The sequence below is a fragment of the Protopterus annectens genome, chromosome 5.part0, assembly GCF_019279795.1.
Source record: "Protopterus annectens isolate FY-2018-M chromosome 5.part0, PAN1.0, whole genome shotgun sequence".
In the NCBI taxonomy this organism is placed as follows: domain Eukaryota; kingdom Metazoa; phylum Chordata; order Ceratodontiformes; family Protopteridae; genus Protopterus; species Protopterus annectens.
In genome coordinates this window covers 288,309,568-288,322,802 of record NC_056735.1, presented here as the reverse complement: position 1 = coordinate 288,322,802, position 13,235 = coordinate 288,309,568, and the positions used below count along the sequence as shown (strand labels likewise).

The window sequence follows — 13,235 nt, the reverse complement described above, 5'->3', positions numbered from 1 at the left end:
TAATTTTATAAAATCCATTGCTTAATTTTATTGATTTCAAGTAAAGATAATAATTTAATTTCAAGAGTTTGAGTCTGGAGATTTTATTAATTAGAATAAAGGTACATATGTAGACCTGGTGTCATTTCAGCTGTTAATATCCTTCTTTTGAAGAACAGCAGCTTAGAACTGTTGCTACCACACAAGCATCTAACATTTGGTTATTTTAAGTAAAAACGGTGTTCTTTATATGCCATATTGGTCTGGCTGGTGGCATAATGTTATCATAAAGGGAGGGAAGGGGGTATTGCTATTCGAGAGATACAGTTATCCATTGCTGAAAATATTATGTGTATGTAATTGCAATATAATGTTGATAAAGTTTCAGTTATTGTTGGTAAGATGGTACCCAGATGCAATCAGCTGGGAGCAAGGTGGGTGAAAGAAAGAGGAGGCATGGGTTGTAGCTCAGGTCAGTGTAAAGCTTACTCAGATATAGCAGATGTGGATTATTACCAGAGGCAGTAGTCTACATTTGCCATATGCTGTTATGGCCAACCACTCCTTCATTATTCAGAATCAGTGGTGTGGCTTGTGAGACCACAGTTCCTGTCCTTCATATATAAACTTTTGGCAATGGGTAAGGTTATATGCCCATTTGTCACAGCAGGCTTGACCACCTCATTAGTCAAAAGAAATGTTATGCCCCGAAAAGAAAGCAACACTGTTTGATTGGTTGACTTAACAGAAGGAAAAAGTGCCCATTGTGTAGATTATAACATCCTTCCTTTCTCATGGCATTTTGTCTCAGTGTTGTAAAAGGGACCTCTCTGTCATTTCCTGTAGTAGGCAAACTTCAGTACTGCCAGACAGATTTAAGATAGGTCACAAGCTTTTTCCTTTGTCTGTTGTGACAGCTGAGGGCATTTGGGCAATACTTCATCTCATACTTTGTTCAGCCATACCCACAGTGACAGTGTGGGACATGGTTCATATTCTATTTAGAGCAAGATCACTTAGGTTTCCTTGTTTTTAGACAATAACTACAGGAAGATTTTAATGGTGAACATTAGGATCAAGATTTAAGCTGTCTGTGGAGGAGAGAAGGATCATGGTTGAAAGTGTGGTGCAGGGACAATGTGGATCACTCTAGCTCCACATACAATATCACAGAACAGTGGCAGGATGATTATGGATGCAAAAAAAGAGAAAAGTCAAAAAGGTGCTTAACTGGGGACATGAAAAGAGTAAATCTCAACATTTGTCTACTGCAGAAGGCCTCCTAAGTTAAAGCTGTGATCACTGTCCTTAGAGAAATACATAAATGCACACAGAGGCAGGCAGGCACACACACACACACAGACACATTCACACACACACACACACACACACACACACACACACACACACACACACACACACACACACACACACACGCACACTTGTTCAATGGTAGTATTAAGCCTAATATAGGTTTCCAGCTGTATTTTAAATAATTAATGTCTTTGACAGAACATGATTACTTAGTTTACTCTATCTGCTAAAGAACATAATTATGTAGTTTGCTCTGTTTGCCTACATTTGCCTTGCCTACTCTCTCAGTGAAGATCTGTCTTCATCTTAGACCACTTCTATCACATTGATGATAGAACATATCCCTTTCTTGCCCAAAACTCTCACTGTTTTACCTTTATCAGTTTAACTGTATACAGTTATTTCCATTCTTTACAAAATAATTTAGTTGGTTAAGTACTATCCTTGATAGATCTTGAACAATTATTTAAAGTATTAAGTACTTCCAATTAACCTCATTAACCGAAATGCCATTTTTATTCTACTATTTTTTGGTAAATCACACCAGCTCCATTCTTAGCCAGAACAAATTACAAATTATCCTAATTTTATTAGGTCCATTATACCACGTTCTATACTCCATAATTACTGATGATGATGGGTGAAAGGTATACCATACAGAGAAAGCTTCCCGTTTCTAGCTGGAGGAAAGAAATAGTTTGGGATACATCTTGGAATTGCTCTATTTTTTAATCTGAGAGGAAATGATAACGGTTGTAGAATGGCAAAGAATCTCATAAACAGTTCAGTGCAAAGTCAGGGAAAGGTGTTTTAACCTTAGAATGGGCCATCTAGTAAGCTGCATTTACAAAGATGACAAGTAACTAACATTTATGGTCGCACAATGCTGCTGACAGCTCTTCCAGGCTTATGTCCATATTAAGAAGCTGCAGGAAGTGTATTGTGTAACTACCATCAGTATGTTGTGGCATGCTGTCAATCCTTCTCATCCTCACAACCAAAAGGGGAGCTTCCAAAAGGCTTAGACCTCATTGTTTCCAGTGATCCTACAGACATTCTAAAGCTTATCCCTGAATTCAGAAAAACATAGCAGTGCAAAGGAATATTGTGGTTTCATTAAGAAATGTTTCACTTTTCTAGGGATTTTTCCCAAGCAATAACAACATTGTTATATTAGGTCTTCTACGATAAAATCATGAACAGTACACTTCACACATACACAAGTTTGCATCTCACCTCAATCTAAGGTGTCGTAGGTCTTCTTTACCAGTGTAATTTAGGACGTCAGAAAGTGTGTAATCTTCTGCAACAAACTAAAGTGGAAAAAAAATATTAGCATGGAGAAATAAAAACAATAAGCAAGTAAAATGAAGCTATAAATAGCACACTGCTAATAAAATGTATATATTAAAGTTGCTATTAACTTGAATATGTTAAAGTGCATGCATTTCAGTACTATAGCTGTATATTTTCATTACAATGGTGCAAATTTCATTAGTCATTTCAGTCATTCTGTCTACTGAACTGTTTGGGCCAGCATAAGACACTGCTTGAATACATATCAGTATCCAACTTCTGGCATGTTCATGAGACCTTCAGTGAAATACATATTTAGACAGAGTTCTGCATATTCTTCACAATGAGTTTTCTTCATGATCTTCTGTCTTACTATATGATTACTACAGCTGAAGCACATCAGGTGAGTACAGTGGAGAGATGGATTCAGAGAAAGTAGAATAGACAAAGCCAGCTCCAATAACAAAAGCAATGCAGGAATCTGTAAGAACAAGGAAGGTAAAGTGAGATAATGCTAAAATGAGCTCCTAAAGGAACTATCAAGCAGTCTCAAAACAGAGAAGAGACCTCTTATCAGAACAATCCCTGTACTTCTCTTATTAGGGAACACTGTATGAATTGCAGAAGGTTCTAGGCACATTGCAGGTGTTGCAAAGACCATTTTTGGCTAACATTAAAGACTGAAACAATAAATATTTCACAAACTTTAATCATACTTTGACTTACGGATGGGGTTCATTTCTACTGTGGGATTAGAAACTCAAAAAACTTGAAGAAATGAAAATAGGAGTTTATAGCTATTTATATGTTTCATCAGTTGTTGACAAAATATTTTTCAAATATTTTAGTGAGTGGGCAAAGGGTGGTGATAAGTAGAAGGTTGCTGAGGGATTTAGGGGTGGGTACTTCTGGAAGAGGGATGGCTATGGAATGTTTTAATGGTGATGGAAAAATTCCAGTAGTGAGGGACAGGTTATAAATGATGGTAACAGCTTTGACAATTTTATTAATTGCTTTCCTTAAGAAAATAGGGTGTGGTGTTGAAACTTCGAAAGAGCAGTGCTTTAAGTTTTTGAGTAGGGTGTGAGTTTCTTTTACAGTGATTTCTCTGAATTGGAAAGTAGCAGCGTATCCAGCAAGAGTATGCACCTGTGGCTAAGGCTTGTTACTGGAGTACCAAATGAGGACCAAATTATTTTTTTTTCTTCTCAAATATTTTTTTATTTTCAATTAAAATAACATTTACATAATATTTTAAATATCATTTTAAATAACTATATACAATATTTACAATAGCCTGACTTTCAGTTATATACACTGTATGTTATTAAATATAGAATTAACAGATCAGTTATCAGAGATACAATATTGATTATTGCAGAGTGTCCAACAAAGATATAACTTTCTTCCAAGGATTATTTACCAATGGCCAGGGATAAATTCGCAGTTCTTTGACTTTTATTTCCATCAATGCAGTTCTCTTCAGTAAAGTGTGAGAATTCTTCCAAGGTCGGGGGTCTATTTGAATTCAACCTTCTGGCTACGCATTTCCTAGATAAAGCAAGTATTGTCCATAACAAATACATGTTTGTCTTATTTAGGTAGGGTCCTTCATTTACATTTAGAATTATCAATACTTTAGTTAAGGTAAAAGATCAATTAAATAAAGCTCGTAAAAAATTGATTGATTCCATTCCAATATGATTTCATTTTATTACATTCATAAAAAATATGAATCCAGTCTGCTTTATTTGACTTTTCACACCTCCAGCAAAAAAATTTGTAGTAGTACTCATCTTTTTAATTCTATCTGGTGTTAAAAATGCTCTATGTAAGTATTTCCAGTTAAATATTTTCCAGTACTGTGTGTTAGAAGTGTAATTAACTGATAGTAAGATGTTAGTTTTAATTTCTTCTGTTAACTGCAATGACTGACCTTTTGTTAAGAACTGTCAGTATGATGGTTTGGGAATTGTTTTTATATGTTATTAACTCTTTATATAGATTTAATATGGATTTTTTTCTTTTCACAACTATTATATATAAATTCATACAGAAAACTTATTAGATTTGGAATATCTTTAAATGAGTAATTATTAATTAATCTGCATAAATCTTGAGTGCACATTAGAATGTTTTGTAAGGTTAAACAGTCCTGTGTTGGAATATTGTAAGCAGTTTTTATCATATGTATATCTTCATTTAATTAATTTACACATTGAAACCAGTATAAGAATCCATTTTGTTCCCACGAGGTTATTGTTTTCTTATATATTTTGTGAGGAAAGTTCTTAGTGATGGTAAATGGGGTTAAAAGGTCAAACCGAAGTTTTAGATATATGTTTGCATTGATAAGTTTCCTAAAGAAATTGATGTAATGATTAATCAGTGTTGTTTTTGAAGGTTTTGTTATATTATATTGTATACTTATGCATAATATGTACCAGGGTTTGTTTGATTTGTCTACTATTAATTTTTTTAACAGATTAAATTCATTTGTTAATATAGCCATTGTTAATTCCTTCCAGTTGGCAAAATAATTTGGGGTTATCCAGTCTATTGTAGTTTAAAGCACAGATGCTTTTACATATGTTTCTATTTCTGGGAAGTTCAATCCTCCTTGTTTACAGGGTCTAATGTGATGAGATAGAGCATCTCTATTCTTTTTGGGATACCATAAAAATTTTATTAAACATGAGTTTATTTCTTTAAGAATGCATCTTTCAGGAATTAACTGTATTGCTAATGCTACATATAGTATTTTTGGCAATAAGACCATTTTTATTAATTGTAATTTGTCTTCAAAGTTAATATAATTTTGTTCCACTTTTCTATATTTTTTATTGTTTCAATAATGTTTTTATAATTTATTAATATTGTTTCGTTTATATTTTTGCATAACACTATTCCTGAATAATTTAACATAAGTTCTTGTTTTCCTATGATAGATTTATCTGTAACTTGTAGTTCTTTTTTCTTATTTAAAAATAGAAATTTTGATTTTAATCTATTAAAGTGTAGACCTGAAATCTTATAAAATTTTTCCATTGCTTCTTCTAGCTCTCCTAATGACTCTCTGGTGTTTGACCATCATCTTCTTTCGGCTGTTCCCATCAGGGGCGCCACAGCAGATCACCTGTTTCCATTTCTTCCTGTCCCCTGCATCTTGCTCTGTCACACCAACCACCTGCATGTCCTCTCTCATCACATCCATAAACCTTATCTTAGGCCTTCCTCTTTTACTGTTACCTGGTAGCTTCATCCTTAGCATCTTTTTCCCAATATACTTAACATCCCTTCTCAGCACATGTCCAAACCAACATAATCGTGCCTCTCTGGCTTTGTCTCCAAACCTTCCAACCTGGGATGACCCTCTAATATACTTATTCATAATCCTGTCCACCCTCGTCAGACCCAGTGCAAATCTTAACATCTTTAATTCTGCCACATCCAGCTCAAACTCCTGCCTTTTTGTCAATGCCACTGTCTCCAACCCATATAACATAGCTGGTCTCACTGCCCTCTTGTAGACCTTCCCTTTCACTCTTACAGGTACTCGTCTGTCACAAATCACTCCTGACACTCTTCTCCACCCACTCCATCCTGCCTGTACTCTCTTCTTCACCTCTCTTCCACACTCACCGTTACTCTGAACTATTGACCCCAAGTATTTAAACTCATCCACCTTCACCACCTCTACTCCTTGCATCCTTACCATTCCTCTATCCTCCCTCTCATTCACACACAATACTCTGTCTTAGTCCTGCTGACCTTCATTCCTCTTCTCTCTAGAGCATATCTCCATCTCTCCAGGGTCTCCTCCACCTGTTCCCTACTCTCACTACAGATCACAATGTCACCTGCAAACATCATAGTCCACAGGGACTACTGTCTGATCTCGTCTGTCAACCTGTCCATCACCAATGCAAATAAGAAAGGGCTCAGAGCTGATCCTTGATGTAACCCCACCTCCGCCTTAAACGCATCCGTCACTCCCACTGCAGACCTCAACGCTGTCACACTACCCTCGTACATATCCTGTACCACTCTTACATACTTTTCTGACACTCCTGACTTCCTCATACAATACCACAACTCCTCTCTAGGCACCCTGTCATATGCTTTCTCTAAGTCTACAAAAACACAATGCAACTCCTTCCAACATTCTCTGTACTTCTCCATCAACACTCTCAGAGCAAAGATCGCATCTGTAGTGCTCTTTCCTGGCATGAAACCATGCTTCTGATCAGTAATCATCATGTCCCTTCTTAAACTTGCATCCAGTACTCTTTCCCATAACCTCATGCTGTGACTGATCAATTTAATCCCTCTGTAGTTACTACAGCTCTGCACATCACCCTTATTATTAAAAATCGGTACCAAAACACTTTTTCTCCATTCCTCAGGCATCCACTCACTTTCCAAGATTTCATTAAACAATCTGGTTAAAAACTCCACTGCCATTTCACCTAAACACCTCCATGCTTCCACAGGTATGTCATCTGGGCCAACAGCCTTTCCATTCTTCATTCTCTTCATAGCTATCCTTACTTCCTCCTTACTAATCCATTGTACTTCATGATTCACTATCCCTACATCATCCAACCTTCTCTCCCTCTCATTCTCTTCATTCATCAACCCCCTCAAAGTACTCTTTCCATCTCCTCAACACACTCTCCTCGCTTGTGAGTATGTTTCCCTCATTATCCTTTATTCCCTTTACCTGCTGCAAATCATTCCTAGCTCGGTCCCTCTGTCTAGCCAATCGGTACATGTCCTTTTCTCCCTCCTTAGTGTCCAACCTTTCATACAACTCTTCATATGCCTTATCCTTAGCCTTTGCCACCTCTCTCTTTGCCATGCACCTGATCTCCTTATACTCCTGTCTACTTTCTTCATCTCTCTGACAATCCCACTTCTTCTTTGCCAACCTCTTTCTCTGTATACTCTCCTGTACTTCCTCATTCCACCACCATGTCTCCTTGTCATCCTTCCTCTGTCCAGATGTGATACCAAGCACCTTTCTAGCCATCTCCCTTACTAGCTCTGCTATAGTTACCCAGCTATTTGGTAACTTTTCACTGCCACCCAGTGCTTGCCTTAACTCATCCTTGAACTCCACCTCACAATTACCCCTTTTCAATTTCCACCACTTGATCCTTGGTGCTGCCCTCACACTCCTCCTCCTCTTCTTGATAACCGTCATCCTACAAACCACTATCCTATGCTGCCTAACTACACTTTCTCCCGTCACCACTTTACAGTCTCCAATCTCCTTCAAACTGGCCCTCCTACATAAGATATAATCCACCTGTGTGCATCTTCCTCCACTCTTGTATGTCACCCTATGCTCCTCCCTCTTGTTAAAATACGTATTTATTTTAGATATGTACTGGTCATAGACTTCTATTCCTTTTATTCTTGGATTATTGCGTATTATTTCTGCAAGTATTTCTATAGCCAAAGCAAATAAAATATGAAAAAGGGGGCATCCTTGTTTAGTACCTTTTGTTATATGGATAAATTCTGAGGTGAAAGGACCTAGTTTAAGTTATTAATATATATGTTTTTTTTAGTAATAAGATGAAGGGAGGAGGAAATTCAAGTAATGCTAAAGTTTTAAATAGATATTCCCAGTTGAGGGAACCAAAGGCTTTTTCTATGTCTAATCTGATTACAAGTGTTTCTCTATCTTCTTTATTCACGTAATCTATAAGAGTAAGTATCCTTTTAATATTATCACGTGTGTGCCTGTTATATAAAAATCCAGTTTGATCATTATTAATTGTCTTTGAAAGTGAGACTTTCATTCTGTTAGCTAGTATTGACATGAATATTTTGTAATCATTATTCAGTAATGATATAGGATTTATTATCTTTTAGAATTGGTGTTATGAGAGAATATTTCCATGAGGGTGGTATTTTTGCTTCTGAGTTTACATCTAGCAAAGTTTTATGAAAAAGGGAGATTACTTTTGAAGGGAAGAGTTTCTAAATTTCCGTAATTATACCATCTATCCCTGGAGCTTTGCTAGATTTACCTTCTTTTATCCTGTCAACAATGTCTTTGTAGGATATAGGTTTTTGTAGGTCTAGTTTTAAGTTTTTGGGATTTTTTTATATTGATAAGGTTTGTATCTAAGTTTATTTGGTTGGTATTTAAATCTTCGTTTTTGAAGTATTCCATATATTGGAACCAAAATGATTCAGGGATGTCTCCTATATCTGATACTTTTTTCCCTTTCTTTTCATGATATAGACTACTAATGTTATTTGCTTTAGATTGTATTTTAATTCTTGTAGATAAGTTATGCAGATATCTGAGGAAGGTGGCTAATGAGTTTATTTTTAATTTTTCCAAGGCTAGACAAGTTTTGTGTGTTAAAATTTCATTATATTTTGTATTTAATTCTTCTATTTCTTTTTGACTTCTGGACAATTCTGATTTTTTTAGATTTTGCTGTCAAGAGTCTGGTTCGCAAATCTAATGGTTCAAATTCCCACTCTCTAACTTTGTTTTTGTACCAGCTAATGGTCTTACCAAATAAATAAGCTTTTAATGAGTCCCAAACCATGACTCTACTGATTTCTATTGTATTATTAATTTCAAGAAATAATTGTAGTTCTGACAACATCCAGGGTCTGAAGTCATTAATTTTTATGATATATGATGGAATTCTAGTTGAAAGGATTAAAGGTTTAAACTCTATTTGGAGCTTCATTATCAGAGAGTCATGATCTGAGAAGGGGTATGGAACTATTGAGAAGCTGAGGATTTTTGTTTGTAAATCTTGAACTATGAATACTTTGTCTATTCTGGTTTGTGTTCCAAATCTATGGTCTTTATGGGAAAATAATAAAGATTTATCATCTTTTACTTTAAAAGTGCCAATTAAATGAAATTAATCAATCCATTTTTTTAAGGATTTTGAAATAGTTGTTATGCGAAAAGATTTCTTGGTGATTTCAGAAGCTTCTAAAGTACAATTAAAGTCTCCTCCCAGTATAAGATTTCCTTTATAATTGTTGGAAATACAATCTAGGTGTTTTTTAGCCGTTCCTGCTCCAATTCCTGGGAACCAATATAGATTGGCTAAGGTCCATATTCTGTTACTAAATTTAATTATAACAAATGCAAGTAGACCTTCTTTGTCTTCATATTTATAAATAACTTTTGGAGTGATTATGTTTTTCTTCCAGAGAATTGATACTCCTCTTGTCTTTGTTCTATAGGAGGATTGAGCTAAGGACCGTATAGTCCTTAGGGTTCCAAATAAAGCTGTCATTAGTCTTAAAATGCGTTTCCTGGAGAAGTACTACTTGTGCCTTATTTAGATTTAAATATTTTAATAAGTTTGATCTTTTATTTGCATTATTTAAACCATTAGTATTTAATGATAAGAATGTTAAATCCATTTCAAGTTATTGTTGGAAGAAACTTTTTGCTTATTTTTTTATTTTGATTATAGTAGTTATACCATATTCTCTGATAACATTGGATGTTATTTTTATGTGTGTAAACTTGGGAGTGTAATTTAATGTTCTTTCTTCTTTAAATATAAGTAGGGTAAAATTCTGGTCAGGCTTTAAAAAAGTACTTCTATAAAACATTAATTCTAAAGTATCAAATACAAGTAAATATGAATTTCCCATTAAACATGGAATTAAAGTCATTCCTAATCCAATAGTTAAAGGACAGATCTATTGGATTATCACTCATACCTTTAACCAACAATATCAACTGAGCTCCATATTTTAAATTATTATACGGAGAATTTTCTTAAAAGAGATATGAAATTCTATATTATTCTATTATTGTTCTATAGTATTTTATATATCAGGGTGGAATGTTAGTAGTGTAAACAATTATTATGTTGACTTAGAAAATATCCAATATTTAGTTACCCTTAAGAGATCCCAAACATGTCAGATATGTCATTTTGAATAAATTAAATGCAACAGAGGAGCATACACTAAATAAGCCAACAACAAATAGATTATTACTAAAATAATTTGACTAAAAGGACTCTACAGGAGACAATGAGTAATTACCAATGAAATATGAATTTACTGTAGGTGTACTGTCTTCCTTTACTTTCCCACTCTTCAGCTCACCAACTTCAGCTTACACTTATGAAGAGACATGGCTTATCAGTGGTATCCTGACTCGGAGTAGAGGCGCCCTTCATTCTAGTGTGCAGTGCTTTTACATATTTATAGATTTACAAAGCAGAGTCTAAGAATGAACTATGATCACCCTGATAATTCCCATCCTGCATAGGGCATCTCCTGCTTCCAGAATGGGTAATCACATCAGGTCTAGAATGAATGTGAAGGTGCCTATATGGTAATCAAGACTTAACTTAGGTAAGTATTAATCAAATAGTATTTAGAGCATCTTAGAGAGGGCAATTAGAATACTCTTAAGCCTCTCCACCCTTGACCAAAAACAAAGATTTCCCTTCCCTTTCTTTCCCTTGTTTTAAATCAGTACTAATAAAATAAATTCAGCAAACATAGGTAAACAGAAATAACATTCAGTAGTCCATCTTGTACATGACTCGCAATTCATTAAACAAGTCAATGGCAAACATCACTTTAGTAAACATTATAAAGACAAATTAGAAATAATTTCCTAGCTCTTTAAATTTTCTGATAAAGCAAAGAGTTAACAATAAGCTATTTTAACTAAAAGTATAAAGCATTTCAATTTTTCCTTGCATGTATACATTCTACTTATATTGTAGTGTCAATAGCTGTCTTTGAAATCTGTACAAAACTTCACTTCTTCAAATCATTCCTTTTTCAATTCAGGTTTTGTTTTGTCAAAACGGCAACAATATTTCAAGGGCACAATTAATATTTAGACTGAAGTTTCAAATAAATAACTTCTCAGTTGCCAATTGAGTTAGTTTAGAATGTATGGTTAGTGCAAATATAGCATGTTGCAAAATGAATATGTATTTTTCCGTGTGCTCTAGAGACTGTCATATGCAAGTGACATATATAAGTAGCATATATAGGGCAGACAGCTTATGGATTCAGGTTGTTAAAATAAATTATGCTTATTAATCAGGCAGTTTCATTTAAATTCACAAGTAATTTGGGGACATTTCAGTTGAGTTTCAATGCAATTAATTGAGTTCACTTTTCCTCATAAACATATGTCACAATTCATTAAACTAAGCAGAGTCTAACATCTGTGTAAAAATCATTATAAAGACAAACAATAGTAATTTCCTAGCTCTTCAAACTTTCTAACATCGCAAAATGTTGACAGTAAGCTATTTTAACTGGAAGACTAAAACATTTCAATACTTCCTTGTGAATATATATTTTTACTTTTACTGTAGTGTTAAGAACTGTCTTTGAAATCTATGCATTACTTCACTTCTTTCAAGTCATTCATTTTACAGTTCAGATTATATTTTGTCAAAATGTCAATAGCATTTCAAGGGTACATTTAATATTTAAACTGATATTTTAAATGAATAGCCATCGGTTACCAAGTGAGTTTGTACAGAGTGTGAGGTAACTGCAAAGATAACATGTTGCAAAAAGTAATATGTATCATGTGCTCTAGAGACTGACAATTTCAAGTAACACATAAAATGTAACCTTTACAGTGCAGACAGCTTGTGAAATCAGCATGTTAAAGTGAGCAATACTTTTTAATCAAGCAGCTACATTTCCGTGCACATGTAGTTTGGGAACATTTCACTTGTGTTTCCAGGAATATGTAATCCTGTGAGGATAAATCACAAAATATTTACAAATAATCCTATTATGTATTTATTTTACCTTGTTTAGGTTGTTTTTCATTTTAATAACTAAACATGGTACTTACGCATTATCGCAACCAGATTTTTGCGGTTGCAAATAGCGTCAACCTGCAGACAAACGAGTAGCTGAAAGATTTCTAACTGCTAAGCATAGTCCTTACTACTATCCAAAAAGTTTACATGACTTTAAGGAACAGGAACAACTTAAGAAATCCTCTTCCTGTTTTCCATGTATTACAGACGTACACATGAGTTGTCATGGCTGGTGTCATACTGTGTGTTGGAATATTTTCACATTGGGCAACAAATTCTTCACAGAAGGAAAACACAGAAATGCTAAGTATGCTTTTGCTAAACTTGGTCTTTGTAAGCAATGTTTTAATCAATCTTTTAAGAACCATTGCATTGTTAATGAATTGACATTATGAGGGTGGATATTCTGCACTTGTATAAATGTCTTTATGTGGTAAACCCCTTACATATTTTATTACTGTTTTTCAGTCATTTTGGTGTTTACTTAATTGCCCCGAATTGGAAGGGTGTCAGTAACTTTGCGGTCATTTTGACTGTTGCCATTGTAAAATGAAGTTGGAGATGATCTGCAGTGTAACTGACATTAGCTAGTATAAAGGTTTTGAAATGCAGAAGGCAATAGGTAGCCAGTCTGTTGGGTATTTCAGTAAAACAGGACTTTGAAAAACTGATCCTACAGAGTGAGAAAAGCAGAGGACGGAATTACAGCAGTGCTTCAGAAGTATCAAGAAGGGAGTTGTCATCTGAATGATACAGAATAAAAAAAAAAAATTACTTATACATATAATGCCATTGAATGCCCTGAACTGCAGTCATTACTTTTGGGAATAA

At 34.6% G+C, this 13,235-nt stretch overlaps 1 protein-coding gene across 1 annotated transcript in view; it reads right to left on the bottom strand.

Annotated features, from left to right (window-relative positions):
* MAP3K15 (mitogen-activated protein kinase kinase kinase 15) overlaps nt 1–13,235 on the bottom strand; it is a 1,833,462-nt gene that overhangs the window by 21,675 nt on the left and 1,798,552 nt on the right. The window contains exon 28 of the mRNA XM_044072272.1: nt 2,530–2,606. Within this exon, the coding sequence (XP_043928207.1) occupies nt 2,530–2,606 (77 nt within the window). The remainder of the gene's footprint in view (nt 1–2,529; nt 2,607–13,235) is intronic.